This window comes from Dromaius novaehollandiae, chromosome 15 (assembly GCF_036370855.1).
Source record: "Dromaius novaehollandiae isolate bDroNov1 chromosome 15, bDroNov1.hap1, whole genome shotgun sequence".
Classification (NCBI taxonomy): domain Eukaryota; kingdom Metazoa; phylum Chordata; class Aves; order Casuariiformes; family Dromaiidae; genus Dromaius; species Dromaius novaehollandiae.
The window spans coordinates 15,553,824-15,573,739 of NC_088112.1; the positions used below are offsets into that span (position 1 = coordinate 15,553,824).

At 47.3% G+C, this 19,916-nt stretch overlaps 1 protein-coding gene across 1 annotated transcript; it reads left to right on the plus strand.

The window, feature by feature from the left end:
* Positions 1–264: 264 nt before the first annotated feature.
* On the plus strand, positions 265–12,960 carry STC2 (stanniocalcin 2). Its single transcript, XM_064521018.1, has 4 exons — positions 265–654; positions 2,684–2,826; positions 5,461–5,672; positions 9,363–12,960. Exons 1-4 carry the CDS (start codon positions 504–506, stop codon positions 9,754–9,756), a joined length of 900 nt encoding a protein of 299 aa, XP_064377088.1. The 5' UTR covers positions 265–503; the 3' UTR covers positions 9,757–12,960.
* The last annotated feature ends 6,956 nt before the right edge of the window (positions 12,961–19,916 follow it).

The window sequence follows — 19,916 nt, forward strand, 5'->3', positions numbered from 1 at the left end:
CTGCCGCCGCGGTGCCGCTGCCGGCCCCAGAGGCCGCGGGGATCAGAATCCCGCTTTTCCCCCCGCTTTTCCCCCCCGCCGGGTGCGGGGTGGGGGAACCTCTGCAGCCCCCCTCCCCCGGCGGCGGCGCGGAGCCCCTGCGCGCCCCTCCCCCGCGGCGCGGCGCGGCGGGGGGGCCGGGGGCGGGCGGCGGGGCGGGGAGGCTGCAACCTGCCGCCGGGCAAGGCCGGCCCCCGGCGGGCGGGCGGAGCGGGCCGCGGCTGCCATTGGCCGCGCCGCGGAGCGACACCTGCTCGGCTCCCTCATGCGGGTGACACCGGCGCTCGGCGGGGATATTTGAGGCTCCCTCCTGCGCCGCCGCGGCCACTGCGCGCTCGCCGCCGCGCCGGTCACATGCGGCTCGCGGGGCCGGCGGCGAGGAGCGCGCTCGGCCCGGTGCGGCAGGCGGAGGCGCGGAGGGGCGCGGCGAGCCGCGGCTCCGCGCGGCGGCGGCGGCCGCCACCATGTGCGCGGAGCTCGGCGGCGCGCTGCTGACCCTGGCGCTGCTGCTGGCCGGCTTCGGGGCGGCGCGGGGCACCGAGGCCACGCACCCGCCGGAGGGGCCGCAGGACAGGACCCCGCAGCAGAAGGGGCGCCTGTCCCTGCAGAACACAGGTAGGCGGGCGGGGGGCGCCGGGGCCGCGCAGGGGCGGGAGCGCGGCGAGCCCGTCCGTGTGCGCCGGGTCCGGAGCATCGGCGCGGGGCAGCGCCAGGCGTTTGTTTTCGTGCGCGGCTGTCAGGCGTAAATCATCCGAGGAAATCGGAGTTCACTCCTAATTACCTTTAAAGCCCGCGTCTGCCAAGCACGTGTTGCCCTGGGAAGTGCCTAGGCAATAGCTCGCCGCCTGCAATCCCGGCGAAACGCCGCTCAAGTCGCGCTCCGGCCGCAAACTCGGCGGCGAGCGGAAAGTTGTCCCCCGCGGAGCGGCCGCGGGGAAAGTTTCGCGGCGCGGGGTCCGCGGGGGGAGCGGCTGGGAAGGGCTGGGGCTTCGCCGCCTCCGCGGGGAGCCGCGCAATGATGCAACGGGCCGGGGGTTGCTCCGCTGCTCTCCGCCCCCTGCGCGCCCTCCCCCGGGTATTATCTGCCTAGAAAGAGAGAGCTGAGGCGTGCACTTTGCTGGATCGCTTCCCAGCCATGCGAGGAGAGAGCGCGGGATCCAGACACTTCCCTTCCCCCCCCTTCGCCTTTTTTTTTCTTCTTTTTTTTCTTCTTTTTTTTTTTTTTTTTGTTAACACTCTCCGTGCTGCGAGACGTGTTTAAACACACACGAGCAGGAATGCACGAATGCCCATTAGGGACTGCCACATGTGAATCACGGCACTGTGCAGTTCTCAGCACGCCGGAGCCAGGACATGTGATCCGGCAACGGTTCGCATCCGGATGCCAACACAAGCACTCGCAGCTGAGCTCCCGGCCCCGAAAAAGCCCGGCTCCGCGCTCCGCAGCGCGCCACAAAGAGCCCCAGTTTCGCCGGGGCGGCGCGGACGGTGCCCGGCCGTCCCCGCGGCCGCGCGTCGGGGCAGGCAGACAGCAAAGCGGCGGCGAGTCGGGGCTGATTTGGGGGAGGGGGTCGCGTTAGCCCCTGTCCCCACTCGGCTTCCCCGCCCGCGGCTCCTCTGCCTTGCAGCGGGGGCGGAATTTCGCCCCGAAGTTGCCGTGCGGCCGCGCAAAGGGAGCGCACGGCGAGGGGGGAGGCTGGGGATGCCTGAAGCACGCTGCGGTTCGGAGGGGGATTAGGCTGGCTCCCGAGAGAGAGCTTTAATTAAAGGTACCACTAGGGCACGGAGTACAGAAATTCTTAGCATCCTCAGTTCTGGTCTAAAAGCTGCCCCTGTTTAACTTTATCCCCAGGCTTTTTCAGCAACCACCTTCCTTCTGGCAGTACTACTACGTCCTTTTTTTAAAGGACCAGAAGCTGTCTTGTTAAGAATTAGATTTTTGTTTTTTGTAAGTTGCAGACAGCTTTTTTTTTCAATATTACATAACATCTCAGAGGGCAGTATAAATACATATGTAGCTGCTAGTCCAATTGATCTGTTCCATATGTATTATATACATACAAATACATATTCTTAAATTGATTTCTGAATAGGTGAGGACATAGTTGCAGCTTTATGCAACGCTCCGTGCAAAGAACTTTATCTATCAGTGGGACTTTTGCTGTTAACTTCCTAGACATCAGGATGAGGGAGCCCGGTGGTCTCTGCACTGTGCTAAATCGCCAGACACTAGCTCAGAGTACCGGGAGCAACCAATTCTAGCTGGCTGCGTCCTGGACCTCTCACTTGGGCAGCTGAATTTGATGGGTGTCTTTGTACAGTCGGACAGCAAAAATCATGCCTGTCCTTCAGCTCCGACGGAATCGAAAAGCATTAGACGGTTCTCAAGTGAAATAGCTTGACGTAAGCGTAGTGGATTTGGCATTTACTTCTTGGATATCACTTTCATAACATAATACACCCAAGTTTTGGCCTAATTTCTGCAAAAAGTGGGCATGCTGTGGGTACAATAACTGTTGTCACATGTGTTTTTTCTTTTGAAATGATGATGTTAGCAAAATATCTCTTTTCCTCCCCCCCACCCACCCACCACTAGCTTCTATGAACAGTTCTTCAAATTAACCGTAATCAATGCTCATTTTAGCTGAAATCCAACACTGCCTGGTTAATGCTGGCGATGTGGGATGTGGAGTGTTTGAATGCTTTGAAAACAATTCTTGTGAGATCCGAGGCTTACATGAGATCTGCATGACATTCCTGCACAACGCTGGAAAATTTGATGCCCAGGTAACAAAGAGAAAAAGTGAAATGTCCAATATATCTGCTTGGTTCTAATGTGTACTTGGCATGTGTATTAGTTCCTTAACACATCTTTGGGGAAAAAAGTTACCACTAAGGAGCACATCTACTTTTGCATGACCCAGCTTCTACATTTTTGCATCAAAATTTAGCTGTGTGCAGTAAAAGGCTTATTTTTTCCTGTTCAACACAATTGAAATTTTTCTGTTGATTTGAAGGGTCTAGAATCAAGAGCAGAGCAATAATACACAGGCAGTGTGTAACTTGTCCCAGGAGACAAGCTGTCCCTAGCTGCAGTTCCCCGTGATAGCTTTCTCCTACAGTACCCAGGTTAACTGAATTGGAACAGTCATCTAGATAGACATCGTCTTCTGAAGCATTAAGTGGCTTAAGCTTCTAAATCATGTTGTTCTCAAAGCTGATTCTGAAGTGCAGCTTGGGCACCCAGTTCGTTTAGGTATATTAGAAAATATTTCCCAAGGTGCAGTTGTTGAAGTTTGTTCCCAGGACTTGCACGCAACCTCCTCAAGCTGCTGTATTCAAATAATCCTTTGGTTCAAGCACTGACATTCAGATACATTACTTAGATGGTATGCAATATTAAGTTTGTCTCCTTCATTTTCTCCCCAGACCATGTATGCATCACTGAGACATCCTGTTATTATGTCCTGTAAACCTACTCTCCCATTTCAGTGCGGAGGGAAGAGAACATTACGACGGGCCAGCGGCATTTGGCTTGAGCATGCAGCTTACCGTATAGCTTGACTAACAGCACAAGCTGTATAGCACTCTTAAAAGCATGGTAGAAAGCAGAGCAGGCTTCAGGATTCAGCCTTTTTCATGAGCGATGGTGGGACCACCCGGTAGAAAAACATTTTGGAGGTGCTGGAGTTCTCGGTTTAAATTCTCGGGGACATACAAAGGGTCTGGCTAGCCATTAAAATTGGAGAATTGATTCTTCTAAGTCCATGGGTATCTGAAAACCCTCAAATTAATTTCCAATTGGCTTCCAGAAAATGCTATCTTATTTTTGCACACTATTCTGTCAGTGAAAGAAGCTGGCAGAAGAAGTGAGCCCCACTGGCAGGGGAGGGAAGCAAACACCTATGAAGGTTGGGTGTAGCCAGGGATAACTATTCCCCAGGATACCCAGATACTGTTCATCAAATACAGTCTGTTTCACATCCAGGCTGTCCGCATTGCCGTGCAAAAGCATTAAACCTCTGGAGTTTTAATACGGCATTGACTCGACCCTCTGCTATGACCTGGCTTTTTAGGGCCCCTCTCCCCCTTATCTATATGTCTTTCCGGGTGCATTAAATGATGAGACTAGCACTGGTCACTTTGTTTTCTGCTCTCCTTCCCTTTTCTTTGAAACCTGAGAATTGATGTCAGGTTTGGTTTGTATAAGAACTTTCTCTTTGTCCTTATTTGCCTACTGTGCCGTGCACATTTTGTTACTGCGGGGAAGGGCGGGCAAGTGCCTTTGGTCTGTGGCATGGAAGGGGATGATGACCGAAGTAGTTCTTTGATCAGCAAGAAACGTTTCTGGCCTGAAATAATTTGGGGACAAAATTTGCTTGCCCATCTGGGTGACTCTCCTGTGAGTCTTTGTTAATGTCAGTGGAGTTACGCCAGTGTACCCTTTGGATAAAGGACAAGAACTTTCTCCATCTAATTTTGTCCTTGTGAAGCATTTGTGTAAAATAATCTGAAGCTGGTGCAGCAATGGAGGCAGCGTGGAAGGCTTCCGCACACCTATTGCTCAGCAAAGTAAAGGCAGGCTGAGCAGAGCGGTCACAGACCACAGCGCACAGCATGCTGTGCATCTAATAGCCAAAAGAGAAAAGGTAGGCATGACTTTGCCTTGATTCCCTCCGAACAATTGAATGAGGCAATCGCAAGCAGTGGTTAAAGGGATGTTGCCAAAGCAGCTTTCCAGTGACTTACTTTTAAAGTTTCTTGTTCTGATTTTTAATCTTGCTCAATATTTCTTCCAGCAAAAAGACACCAAAAGACACCGTAGGATTATTATTAGTGCTCATTTGGGTCCCTTTCTGCCTGAGGAAGTGGTCATAGAGAAAACACTGACAGCTGGGGAAGGGGGCAGGTACATATGGAGGGTGCATGTCTGTATGGACTACGAGGAGTTTGCAAACTGGTTTTTAAAAAGAAAGAAACTAATTTGGGGTGACTAACTTAGTATCTGCTCAGGGTCCTGGGGACCTCAGCCACTGCAGGATGCCCTTCTCCTTTGTGTGAGCCTGCTGTGCTGCCACCCCAGAAGTGGATGAAGCCAGTAACTCGAGCATCGCAGTCCTTAAAGGTGCTTGCTGTTGTCCTTTCCCTTGTTGGGCAGTCAGCTCTTGGGGCAGAGGAAACCTTAAGAGCAGTGAGAAGACCCTGTGTGTTCAGCCCTGCTGGAATAGCAAGACAGGGCAGCTTAGCGTGATCTTGAAAGGTGAAGAAATAAAGAGAAGAGGGGAAAAGCCATTAGCTGATATCCTTAGCAATCTAATAACTCTTGACATTGTCTTACAGAGGAGCAGCTAGTTGAGCATAAATCACCTGCTGTGCTTAATGGACAGAAACACAGACCTACTCCATTTCTTTTCTTCTCAGGGAAAATCCTTCATTAAAGATGCTCTGAAGTGTAAGGCTCATGCCTTGAGGCATAAATTCAGCTGCATCAGCCGTAAGTGCCCTGCCATTAAAGAGATGGTGTTCCAGTTACAGCGGGAGTGCTACCTGAAGCATGACCTCTGCTCTGCCGCCAAGGAGAACGTCCAGGTCATTGTGGAGATGATTCACTTCAAAGACCTGCTGCAGCATGAGTAAGTGCCTGTGTGCTAGTGCAGTCAGAGGCGTGGGAGCTCCTTCCAGGAGCATGATGTTGCCAATGGGTTGTGCATCTGCCCAAGAGCCATTTCACCTCCTTATGACCTTAAGCATGTCTTGTCTTCCCACATTCTAGACCAAGGTAACGCTTTATTTACAGGGGTCCTTGAAGGCTAATTTGTTTATGAAGGCCTAGATGTGACCGTGAAAGGAGAAGACATAGGTTGAAGATGGATCTAGCTGCATCTTTGGTTCACTGGCAAATACAGTGTTAGTGTTTGCTGTTTCCAGGGCCATCCCACAATGTCCAAGCACTTTCCAAACTCAAAGGCACCATTCTTGACCCCAATATCTCATAAAAGGCAATAGCTAGAGAAGAAGGGGGGGGGGGGGGGGGATAAGGGCTATGCAAAATTGTCAGCAAGAAGATAATTTATTTTGCAAATATATGCTTTCAAATGCCTTGTAGTTAATTGTTCCTGAAAGAGCTGCAGTCCCACGGCTCCATATTAACCTCAAATGCTTTTCAATAAAACATTGAGGTGTACAGTATGAGGCACAGGTCAGATTTTAAGTAGTTCATCTCTCTGACTGGGAACACAGCTGCCCCCCAGGGAATGGCAGGCATGAATCTTTGCTGGAATTGATCAAGCTGCTACATGACGGGAACAAACAAGGCACACGCTGTTTGTACCAATTCTCTGTACAGATGCAGAAACTGGTGCCTGTTTTTCTTGCAGGTGAACATCTCATTCACAAGTAAGGAGGCTCAGCCACAACCTGGCAGCAAACTTAACCTTAGCGCATCTTCCTACCATGCACCTATGACTTTTTATCCCTAGCAGATACTAGCACAGAACCCCCAAATTCCAGCAATTGTGACAGATTAATTTTTCACGGAGTCATTTGTTTTGGACTTCTAGGCTTGCATTTTCGTTGGTCTCCAAAGGAGCTCGGCCTCTATTTCCTTGCTCTCTGTTGAAAACTGCCCCTCTAATAGTTAAGCTACAGTTACAGAGAGAGAGAGACTCTCTGATGCCCGTTTACCCTAAAATGCAGACTCATTTGCTGCGGTTTGACAAGCTGAACATGGTGGGCTGAAAGCAAGGCTCTTCCCATGAACATTCCTGAGACTCCGATCAAAGGCATGGCTGGTGGCCTGGTGGCAGATGGTGGCCTTGCCACATCTGCTGGCTGTGGCCACAGAGGAGGGCAGCTTCCCCCCAGGCCCTGCTTGCTGGGGCGAGCGGGGAGGTGATGCTTCGTGCTGCACAAGAGCACCTCTCTGTGGACACTGCTGAGGCTACATTAATAGGCTGTAAATGAGGGTACTTGGCACCAATTAAACCCCCATCATCTGGAGATGAGAAGAACTGTGAGAGCCAAAAGCTGTACAAAGATGAGTAAGCTCTCCATATTTTACAAACAAGCTAAAGCTGGAATGCTCAAAAGCAGCTTCTTATTTCTAGGGATCTTAACTGGGGGGGTCTCGGTCTGAGAAGAGAAGGGTTATTCAGCTGAACACCTATAATTTGTGTGATGTCATTTAGCACCTCTCGCACTTCTTTTTCAGCATCTCATAGAATCCGAGCTTAGCTTTCCTGTGCAGGACTCCCCAAATAGACTCTCTCCATCCAGTCTCCTCCCTCCTATATTTAGAGGCCATTTCTGAAATTCTTGAACTAAGTAACTTGTTCAAGCTCAATAGGCAAGTGTGGCAGAGCTGGAAATAAAATAAGGTCTGCTGACTTGCAGCCTTGTGCTCAGTTCAGGTACTCTGGTCAGGCTAGCTGAAATGCAGAAAGTGAAAAAGCAAAGGAGAAATGGGCCAGTACTAATCCGCAGGGCTCTGGCAGACTCTGAATACCTGAAATATTTGGCAGCTATGCCACTTTTTAGTCATACCAGCAACCTTTTTCTTCCAAAGATTTTTTTGTAAAGATTATGTCCAGTTTTAATAACTGATCTCTCTCTCTTGCTTTCTCTTTTTTTTCCTTCCACTGGCTCACTTTATATGTGATATGCTCAGTTCTTTTACATCTTCTATTTTAGATTTAAAACAAAAACTAAAAGTTAGAGCCCAGTGGCAGTATTCAGATGTGTTCTCTCTTCTGTCCTTACTATTTTCTCTTGACGTGTGCTAAGGAACACAATCGGAGCAGTAAAGTCGCTTCTTGAGTCAGCTGCTGTGGGGGTGCGGGTCAGACCAATTTATTATGGTGGAAGTGGTGACAGGCCCTGGCAGGTCATTCACTGTTGCATTCCAAGTAACTTTTTTAAATGATAGAAACAATCCAAATATGGGAAATATTTTGAGATAGAGGAATAGGTGGCTCTCCCGGATTAGTCATTGAAAATGAGTTTAAACAGTTGGGCAGAGTAAAATTGAGGTGGTGTCACACTAATCAGCTTAATCTGCTGGCTTTCCTTATCTCCTCCAACTCAGTCCATGGGAATAGACTGTTAGACAGGGCTTGTCTGCAGTCCCCAGGGCAGGTGGACAGTGTACCCAGAAGGTGCACCACCACTGCTGACACCACCACCACCTCCCCTAAAGTCGAGCCCAGGTCCCTCAGCCGTAGGTACTTCTCAGTTTGCACTTTGGATGGTGCCACTTACTAGGAAACTCTTAAGCATGTCCTTCTGGGCCTGCCTGGGTTGCCTGCTAACAGCTGAACGGTTGTGTCAAAAGACAGCATCGATGTTGACCCACAAGGCTTGTGACCACAACTATTTTAAAATACGCTGTGCTCTGTGACCCTTGACTGAGGAAACTGAACTGCGTCTTTTCAGAGGCAGTGGCATGTTATGGGGCTTCAGTCTTCAACACAGGCAGCATGGAGTGATGGGTGGGAGGCAGAAACAGGATTTGGCCTTGGGTTGTTTGCAGTCCTTGTTTTGGGTGGAAAGGATATATACTAAAAGTTATACTTAACTGTGTGAAGAAATTGAGAAAACAACTCAGTATGGAAAGAAACTATGTCACCAAGGTGGATCTCCTTGTATTTTAACTCTGTACAGCTAGATCATGAGTCCAGATGAGATCTTGCTTCTGGCAAGGCTCAACACCTCATGCTTCAGGAAAAGCTAAAGATGGTGAGAAAACCCAGGGAACTGCTTAGTCAAGTTTATATTGCTCTTCCTGGAGGTGAGGAGATGCCTTCCTCTTCCAGACTAGTGATTGGTATATGCTCTGTACCGGTCATTCATCTGGAGATAGCAAACTATTTTATGAAGTTGCAGGGGTATGGAAGAGAGAGAGGAAGGAAGCATGAGAGAGCAGTTATTTCATTTGACAGCCCCCCTTGCTAAGCATATTGGCCTGACATTTTCCTCTAGTGGAAATTTAAGTTCTCTCACAACATCTCCATTGGGTGAACAGTAAAGGCAGGCCCAGCGTTTGCATGAAGCTTAGCTTCACTGGATGCTGTCATGTGCATTTCTTACAGAGATATGGCCAGTTGGAATATAACACAGTGAGGAATAAACATGATGTTGAATTGGTCTGCAAGGTAATTGATTTTTGAACCCCAAGCTGCCAATTAAGTAGGTAGCAGGAGACTGACACTGCTGAACTGGGTTGTAAGCAAGGGGAAGAGTAAGGCAGAGTATCCATCACCCTCACTTACTGATGTGTAGCCCTTACACATTTTTAACTTTGCTCTTACTGTTTCCTTTATCTCTAGGCCCTATGTTGACCTAGTGAATATCCTGCTCACCTGTGGTGAGGAGGTGAAAAAGGCAATAACAAGAAGTGTCCAGGCCCAGTGTGAACAGAACTGGGGAAGTCTCTGCTCTATCCTGAGCTTCTGCACCTCAGCTGTGCATGGCGACTCCATCCTGAGTCCAGAGAAGAAGCCGGGTGAAGCCAACAAAGCCGCTGCTGGCCGTGGGGACATGCTGGCCCACTCTGAATCTGACCACAGGGAGAGCTCGCGAGCATCCAAGGGAGAGAGAGGTACTAAGGGCCACTTGAACACCCATGCCCGGGTAAAAGCTGGGGCCCACAGTCCCAAAGGGGCACATGGGATCATGGACCGGGCAGACGAACTGTCCGACTTCTCTGACATCCGGAGGTGAAAAATGGCACCAACCTCCCCTTTACCCCCTTCCTCCCCCTCCACTGGAAACATCCTCCGTTGAGTCCATCTCCCTATCTATGGACATTCCAAAGCATTTCCCATTCAGAGGTCAAGCACAGGGCATTGCAAGATATTTGGACCTCAGCAACAGTGTATATAGTAGCAAAGGGAAAGCAGTGGCAATGGGTTATCGATCCAGCAAACTCAACACTTGAGTAGCCACCGAACATGGCAAAATGTCTCCAACTAAACTCTTTTCCCCTTTTTACAAAATGGATGTTGGTTGAAATTCAGGATCTTGTTTTGAGGTTGTTGGGTTGTTTGGGGGGTTTGTTTTCTCTTGATCCCCTCAGCTGGGGAGAAGGTTACAAGAGGGCTCTGCCAGATTGTATTTGGCCACATGTGGCTTCGCACCCCTGAAGGTTTAGGGCACAGTCTTAAAGCAGATGGCCAAATCCCAAAGGGATTTGGTTTCTGCCTGTGGCTGAGAACATGAGAGCTCAAGGCTCTGTATGTGACACTCTGTAGTGAACCGACTATCTCACTTCTTGCACAGGAACCTTGCAGTCTTGAGCTCTGTCGTTTTCTCTTAAGTAACTTCTGAGCCATTGTTCCCACCTGGGTGACGCTGCCTAGTTTAAGTGCCCCTTGTTTGTTTCTTAACCACTGCATAACTTGACACTTGCTTATCCAGTTACTTCAGGATGCCAAAGGCCTAAGTGGTCACCTTCCAGACAAGACACCTGGACTGTTACAACTTGCTTAGCTGCAGAACACAATGTGGAGGACCCCCAAGCATAGGTTCATAGACCTCTAAACTCCCCAGGGATATTCTCTTCTAGAAATTATACCTGCCCACTCAGTGACGCAGCTACAGTAGCAGCCACCTCCACCTTTATGGACAGCCCAAGCTTACAAGGAGAGGTGTTGGCTCAGGCAGTTAAGAAGCCCATATATCGTCTCATTAGAAATGCCTCTCTTTGGAAGCAGCGTAATGCAGGTGCCTGTCAGCTGTGGTTTATCAAAATGCCAAAGACATTGAGAGGGGGGTGACTTTTATTTAATTGTCATACGGATAATGGCCACCAGCGTCAGCAGAATTGCTTGCTGGAGAAGGAAGTGTGTCAAGAGCTCATTCTTTCTGGGTAATCTTTAGTGCAAATGAGGTGTTAGGATACATCTCTCTTATCCTTATCCCCTATGCAATTGTAAATCTCAGGTTGCAGATCTGCAATCCTATGTCCCCAGATGCTGTACTAGAAATGTAGGTCACAGCACCCATGGGGACAGAAGGGCGAGCTCCTCAGCTTCCTCTGGAGAAAAAGCGAGGTTTCTTAGAAAGTGGGAATCACACCAAGCATTTGAGCCTTCTCATTTAGGAAGCCTGGGAGGAAAGCTGTGGGGGCAGGAAGGCAGTTTAGTAGAGACAGAACGTACCCAGTGAGCTAACGTACGTCTTGTCGCATGGTGGGTAGGAGCTGTATAAATGGTAGAGCATGTTGGAATTTGGCTACAATTTCCAACTTAGATTTTAGTTGCTGCTGAGTGAACACAGCTCCTAATAACTTTATTCAGAGTTTAATGCATGTATCCACCAGCAGAATTTATAGGCACTACTTTTAATAGAAGTCACGTAGGAAGCAAGAGAGGATCATTAAGTTGAAAAGATGTGTCCTTATGTGATCACCAGGTCTTTATTTAAAGAAAGGACCTTGATCTTGTTTGATTTTACTCCCAGTTAAGTTCTGTGACAAAATTCTTACTCAATTTCATGGGGAAGATCTGGGATCAGGCCAAATATTGTAGCTGCGAAGACTGTCAGACCTGAGGAGCAGAGCCCCTTCCAGTGGGAGTGCGAGTTGGCCCATCCAGCTGTAGTAAAACTGTCCCGTGGATGTGGCCCCCCAGGATGTCACAAGGAGGAGCTTGCCAATGTTATTTCCTGCCTAGCTCTCTGGTGGCCAACTCCTCTGCTCCGCAAACCAAGTCTGACCGCTGGTGGTACCATAAGAAAGTCTCTGGCCTCCCTTCCCCTGCGTTTCCTGTGAGCATCCTCTTTTCCCCTTAGTGGTCCATAGCCACAGTAAGGAACAAGCTCAAACCAAAAAGAGAATCAAAGCGTTTTAGCAAAAAACAAACACAGAACAGAAACAACTTGCTACCAACGTAATGTTCTTGCATCAAACTAAAATAAGATCCCTCTCTCATTAGAGGCCTGATTAATCTATGGCAACCAAACATATAGATATACATCCTTGAATGTCTCAGTCAACATATCACCTCAGCATGCATACAGTTTTATTTGTATTCATTCATTCTGAGTGGGGAAAATTGTATATTCCCCTTGTTTAGTCAATGAAAATTTCTTTTTTTGTTTTGTTGGGAGCTGTGGGTGGGGGGGATTTTTGTATAAGGCATAACTTTTTTTTTTCCTCTGTGTGAAGATTTTATGTGTTCATCTACTGATTCCACATATGCTATTATTGTAAATATTTAACATTTCTATTTATTATAGTGTCTCCATTTAAAAAAAGAACACTGCTGGCTATGATAATTTAAACGTATGTCATGACCTGTGTTGTATATATTCATGCCACTAGTATGTTTTTTTTATGTTTAAAGCAGCGTAAATATAGTTTTATACAGTTCCATAATGTTATTGACAGCATAAATCATTTATTTATTGTTAAACCTTCTTTCATATCTAACAAATAGGGTGCGTTTTACCTGAGAGTATTTTATTGTGACATCTGCATAGCCTTAATTCTTTATAAACTTTTCAAAAAGAAAAAACTGTCCATTTAGATACTTTATGATGCTTTAATTAACACTCCTTATGAACATACTGTTCAGGAAGGAGATTTAGCTTAAAAACCAAGGTATGATGTTTCCTTTACACTTCACATCTGGAATGAGCCTTGTTCACAAATGAAAATACTGGGAGAAGCAAAATGCCTACTGGAAAAAGATATCAATAAACCCTAGAAAATGCTGTCCTAACTTAAAGTGCTGAAATAAAAGGAGAAAAAAAACCCTGTCCTCCAATTCCAAATCTCTGGGAGAAAAACATACTAGTTTTATCTCATGTAGAATTTGCAGCCAAATAAGCTTGTTTTAAAAAAAAATGCATATGGCTTTAGACAAAGCTCTGTACCTTTCACACTATTATTTTCCTTAAACACTAATAAATGTTTTGAATAAGTCTGCGGCTGGGTCTGTTTAGCTGGAATTTCAGCTGTGGTGCCTGGGGGTAAGAAAGCAGCTTGAAGCCGGGCTGGGCCATGAGCAGAGGCATGGGGGGGGGCTCAGAGGACCAGTCCTGTCCTCCTTGAGGCCCTTCTGCTGGGCCGGGAGCAGCCAGGTCCCCGTGGCCAGGCTGGAGCGGGATTCCCAGCGCTTTAGGAGCATTTACCTTCGCGGGAGCAGAGTTTGCTGCAGCACTTCAGACCACCCCTAAATGACTGAAGTCGTCTGCGCGGGGAGTGAGAAGGGAGCCCAGGGCAGCGGTGGGGATGGGGACTCGGCCGGTGGCCACCATCCCAGGTGCTCGCGGGGATCCTTGTGTCGCAGCCCCTTGAGCCTGGTCACAGCATCCTCCGGGAAGGGGCTGCACACAGGTGGGGGCCAGGGCTCTGCGTGCTGGATGTCAGCCAGACCCACTGACAAATACAGCAGCGACGCTTTTTAAAAGCTGTAATAGCTAAGATTTGCACTCCTGGGTGTATGAAAAAGCCCTGTTATTGATGTAGCAGCAAGGTTTCTCCCTTCAAGATTTTACCGTAAAAACAGAGGACGTCTACTTGGCTCTCTGTTGTCAGCTACCAGTAATCTAGTGACGGGTACCAGTCAGCGGCTCCAAACAGGGAGGTTACAGGCAAGTACAGCAGCCTTAATTCACTCTCAGATCACTCCATTACCACCCAAGGAGAGATCAGATATCAAAAACTTAGATGTCTACTCGAATTTCAGCAAAGGAGAACAGCTAAATCCTAAGATTCACAAAAAGCAAACCCCAGAAAGAGAGCTTTGTGTTGTCCCTGAAGTTGACAAATAGTAAAAAAAAAAAAAAAAAAAAAAAGATGATGGCTTTTCCCCTTCCCTTTTCATATGGTGTCATTGTGTAGGCAGCGAGGCAATGGGGAACTATGAGAAAGCATCTCAGAACATAAGGCAGGGATTTTTTTTTTTTAAGGCTGCTTGCATGAAAAAGCACATTTTTAATGCTCCTTCTGTGAGGTTTAAAAATAACTAATACAGTTGAAGTCTCTGGATAAGATGGACTTCACCAGCCTAAATGTGATTTGCAGCAATCTAGGAGCTGTAGCATTTCTTTGCCTTTAGGTGCGACAGCTTGTCTATAATCCTGCCACGGACTGTCTTCAACTGCCAAAGGGAAAGCACATCTTGCCAGTCGAGATGTGACAGTGTTTGGCGTGATATGGTCTCGGGCCAACCTGCAATCAGGCTTGGGCTACGGAATAGCTAGTGCTGCGGTTTGACCGCTCATCGTCATTAAAGCTCCCACTGCATTTTTTTGCAGGCATTGGTCCACACCTTGGCTGTGGTGCAGCTAAGGTACCGGCACTCTGCCATCTACCATCCTCCCTGCAGTTTTGACTAGAAAAGTTATTTTCCATTTCCTGATGCGTGCTGTGGCGAGACTGTGTTCTGCTCCAAAAAGTGGCTACACATCAGCAATGGTGACGTGGCCATTGCCTTCCCGCAGGAGAGCACGTCCTACAAAACAGAGCACTAACAGAGTGCTGACATAAGAAGTACAGAAGCACAGAGGGAAAGAGAAGCCTGAAAATGGACTTCAGGGCAGGGTCGCTGAGTGGCTGGCTGGTAGTCACCTCCCTCAGGGAAGGACAGAGAGGAAGGAATAGATGGAGTGGCTTACTTAGAGTCGGTCCTGGGTTTGCTGCAGCCCTCGGAGCTGAGCTCTATGTGCACTTCTCTAGCTGCACCAAATATATCTACTTCTCACTGCAGTAGAGGGAGTCTGGGATGGTTTGATGGGAGGTCTAGAGCATAGCTGCAGAGATTCTGCATTGCACAACCCCAAAAAGTGCATTTCTTAAAATACATCGAACACTATCATACAAGTCTACTTCAAGACTGGAGTGATCTTAATTCAGTTTGGACTGAGTCACTTTGCAAGTGGAGTAACATGAACCAAATCAAGGCCATTTAAATCCCAAATGCATGTCCACGCAAAGGTGTTGCGGACTTGAACGAATCCACCAAGATGCATAGCTTTGGCTGAGCTGGATTTATTCTCCCACAGGCTCCCTGTCTAGCCTCCCAGAAGAGCAAAATTAATTCCAGATATTGGCTTGCTCAAACATACCAAAACATTTACAAATGTATATGTCAATTTACATATCTCAACCCACTATGTGGGCTCCTAATTCAAACTTGCAGTGAAAGTCGCTGTGTTAGTTTTTGACGACTCCTAAGCGCTGCCCTTAGCTCTCTTTGGTAAGCGTGGGCCTGGAGACTGCGGGAGCACAATCGCAGCTCTGACGCGGTTCTCCGTTGGGACCCGCCTGATAAATTCGCTGCAGTCTTCTTCCCAGGTGAGGGAAGAGTTAACAATTGCTGGGAAGCCTTCTCGCCAACGCGCTTTAAAAGCTGTTTCCTGACACCTTACCAGAAACACAAATCCCACTCAGTTTTCACTGCTAGCTATGTTCGTGTTTCCATGTTCTTCTCGCAGGCTCTCAGAGGAAAGGCTTCCATCACACTTGCTGGTTAAAGTCAGACATTTCTGTATACTTTCCCCAGGGAAAAATATGCCACATCGTGAGCTTTCGAGTGATCCTGGGCAGCCTGCATCACGCAGAACTGTCATGGGTCCCACATACTGTGACAGATCAAAAAGCAGAAAGAAGGTTAAATTGTGGAGAGAGGACACAAGGGACGAGCAGCCGGACCTCCCTGGGGGCCAAAGCTCCACCAGTGCCTCCGGAGGTCCCTCCATGTCTCCTCCTGTGGTTCCAGCACTAAAGGGTCGTGGCTGAAGATTGGGGCAAAACATAGCCATATAATTGGTGAAATCCTGACAATTTTTGTTTCTGTATATTTTCTTTAGTGAAAACTGTCCCAGCCAGTTGAGCATTTCATTTGGAAATCAAAACCTCATGTCTTTCTTGATCAAGAATGTAAAATGGGGACTTGAGGGTTTAAAGACATGACAAATTATGGGACGCTGCAGGGGCTGAGAATTCCTGTCTCCAAGGATGCTGACTGTTATAGCCTTGACCTTTTCTGCAAATGCCATCCTCTCTTATAAAAATGTGGCTTGGAGTTTATTTGGAAATTCTTGTAAAGTAAGAAGCAGCCTTTGGAACGAGTCTGCTCAGAGACTCTCCCCGCAGAGGGGGATATAGCTTTTCTAAGGTTATTCTTCCACTGCTGTAGTGCCCCAGGGGCAGCGTTGCTGCAGCAAGCACGCTGAACGCTCCTGCGGTGCATCTGTCAGTGCAGTGATGACACTGTAAAGATCAGGCCCGACGTGTGATTCCATAATAGGAGCCTGTAATAGGGTTGAAATCGAGCCTAGGCTGGCTTACACAGAAGATCGAAGAGCGCTAGAACAAAATGCCCCTGTGGCACAGACAGTGCCGGCTTCCACTGATGTCATTAGAAACAGTAAAGAGTGTTGTGCTAATGGAAAGACTAAAAACAGGCTGCATTTTAAAACAACACAGAGCAGGGTCACCAGAGCCAGTGCTCTGCTATCTAAGACAACATGTCACTTAAGTCCCTGTATAAGCCCACTTCGATTTCTCAAATTTTCCTCAGTTTGTATCTGCTTTTCTCTATCCCACAACAGTACTGCACTACATTTGTCACCCATGAATAATCCCACTTACATTTCAGACTCTCCTTCTTCCCCAGAAAAAAATGTAGTGGGAGGTGTGGGGAAGCTCAGTGAAAGCTGACAGTCAGAAGAGACTGGGAAAGGCCTACAGAACGACTTTTTTAGATGTCCTATTTTAAGATAAAGTGAAGAATTATGCACGTTCAGCATTTTGTTCAACTGACATGAAAACAAGTCACTACAAAATCAGTTTCTGCATGCAGAAAAGGACATACCATGTTCACTGTGTCTGCCGGGACACTCAAAATTAATTTGTTTTTCAGTACACTTCTGAACAGTAATCCCAGCAATTATGTATTTTTCCCTTGGATCTACTACCTACATTTGCTGGTCCACAAACTAAAAGTAAATGAAGGGGTAACAAGAAGTCCGGAAAGGCCAATTAAAAACATTTTGGACCATACAGAAAAGAAGGAGAATCAGGATATCTTGGAGGGTCCAGAGGATCCCCAAAGAAGCTGAAGCTGCTCAGCACCAAGAAAGGCCTCCCAGGGCCACAGGGCAGCTGGAGGTGACAGCCTGAAGACCCTGCAGATTTCAGGAAGAGGAGATGTATTTTGGGGCTATCTGCATTACATGCAGTAGTGAAAGCTGGTCACACTCTACAGTCCAGGACTGGGGAATGTCTTGGATAATAATTAACAGCTCAATCTTGGTTTCACCAAAGCCTCTGGTAAAACATCTTGTTGATAACAGCAGGACATTAGGATTAGCCTCCCAGCTGGTGCTGGGAATCACTGAAGCTTTCCTAACTGCATAGGCTTATGAAGAACGATCTTCATAGCAAAATCAGAAAATAGATGAGGCTGAAAATAATCTGTTCTCAAACATCCCACATTCAGAGATGTTTGAATCTGAGGCATGGGGTTGTTTTTTGCAGCACTCCCTAAGCATAGACCATTTGCAAAATGTGCAAGAGCAGGCAATCCATATTGTCTTTCTACAGTATCTGCAATTGTACGAGATGCCTTAAACGCGATAGAATTAGGACTTAATTGCTGCTTCTAAAAACCTGAAATAAAGTTTACTGGGCTTTATGAAATCATACACTGCATTGCTTACATTCTGGCCATCCTACACATAATGGCTGCCCTCTCCCTTTTCCTCTGTTGATCACAAACAATAAAGTAGCACAACTTTAATACAGGAAAAGTGGTTAGACCCTCTCGTCTAAGGACGAAACAAAAGCCATACCCTTCCAACAAAGATAATAGCAGGATGCAGCACTTATTTGAGTAAATACAGCAGTAACTGTGCGCATTAGCTTAGAAGCAAAAACTTGAAAGGGTGGAGTAAAAAGAACCAGGAGACAGTGCTGAGAATATGTGATGATGCCATATAAGCACATAAACTCATTTAGGAGCTTGCTTAGAACAAGCTGTTCTTACGGTATTGCCAGACTGACCAGAAACAGGAAGAGCATTAAGGTCCGGTTGACCAATAAGTTGGTTAAATCCTCTTTCATGGGATTGCCAGACTAATTTGTACACAGTGAAGGTCAGATAAACATACAAATGTTGCAACTCACTGGACTCAGATTCTTCTGGCAATTCACCTGCTTTTTCTTCTGTCTGGACTAGGGGTTCAAGTGGATGGCGGGCAAGAGGAGGATCAGGTTTTCTACGAGCATGAGGCATAGACAGGACAGAGATGGCAAAGGCTGTACTGAAAAGTCCAGACTCCACAGGGTAAAGAAGTCCCAGACCTCAAAGCAGCACCCAGCCTTCTCATCTTAAGAGGAATGAGAATATCTTTCAGATCTTTGCAGATCTTTGAGGACAGGAAAATGAGTAAACTTCATAATATCCTTCAGGAGCCATGAAATCCGTCAAGCCATTATAAACCAGTTACTACAACTGAAGCTTTGCTTTGGAGAAATATCAGCAGGAACCAAGTGAAGAAATATCCTGAAAGGTGGTCCATGCGGGACAAGCATAGCACATGCTCAGGAGCATGAGCTGCCCAACCGCAGCAATGAAAGAGCAAGGCATAGCTCTAGTGAAAGGTGACTTCATAAAAGCCACAGCCTAATTTAGTTCAGCAGACTGAGCCTGACCCTGTCCTGCGTGCAGACTGGATGAGGTAGGTTTGCTTAGGTGGGCAGGGCCCATCCTTACGGCTGGAAGTGGCAGCATCCACATACTCTCACGGAGGGTGCTGGACTCAAGGCTATCAAGGCTTCAGCTGCAGGGCCATGGGTGCAGCTCCACCGGTGCACACCCATCGTAACGCTTATGCAATACAAGCTTTATTATGCTCAGTGACACACGAGCCCACAAATGCAGCTTCCTTCGCAGGCGGCCCTACGGCAGGTCCTGCTTTAGGGACCCTCCTCTGGGACTGGAAACACGGCAGCCGGGTGACACAATATGTTATCTCATATGGGCAAAAATCATTATTATCACGGTCTCACAACCAGCCAAAGTCACTGTAAAAGCATAAAGCTGGCTCTGTATTGTATGCTCTAAATGATGGAAATAAAAACATGTTCTTGTGGAGGATCCAAACTGGATATGTGTTCCTGAGCAATCTGGTAACACCCAGATCCAGTAAGATCTGTGATAGCTTTTCCCCCGGCTCCCAGGTTACAGTTGCAGAGTATGCAGTTAGCTAAAATGCTGCTTCTGGCAGAAATAGTACAATAGGGCCCAAGTGAACTTCACAGTTGTAGCAAATTCCATTGTTTCATTTTTGTTTCATACAAAAATGACAAAAAGGACAGAATCCAACCAGATCAGAGGGACCAGGTGGAAAAGTAAGAATAAAGACATAAAAACAATAATTCTTATCCACAGGATCATGCTGACTCCCACTCAGTACTGTCTGCAGATTGCAAATTTGAAGCGAAACCAGAAAGATGGAGAGAGAGAGAGAGAATACATTAATAATAATCTCTGCATCTGTCCTGGGGGCTGTCTATAAAAAAATTATCAGTGAGGCACGAATTCTCTACCAGTGCAGATTTTCTCTTCCAGTTATGACCAAGTACTATCAGTTTAATTTCAGTATCTCTTTATCTAATACGTGAGCGCAACCTGGTAGATACCTAACAATGACAACTGCATCTGTACGTTACTGAAAAGCAAGAGAGAAGGAATACAGGCAAAGAGCTGTGAAAAAGCCATCTCTGCTAAGTGTGGCTCTGCTGCTAAGTTTGTCCTTCAATCAAATGCTTTCAAAGTCCAGAAAGGTAAGGAATTTGGGTTTATTTCTGTTACAGAGCTCTATTTATAAAGCTAATAGAGAGAAAGGTACCAGAAGGGGGGAATGTA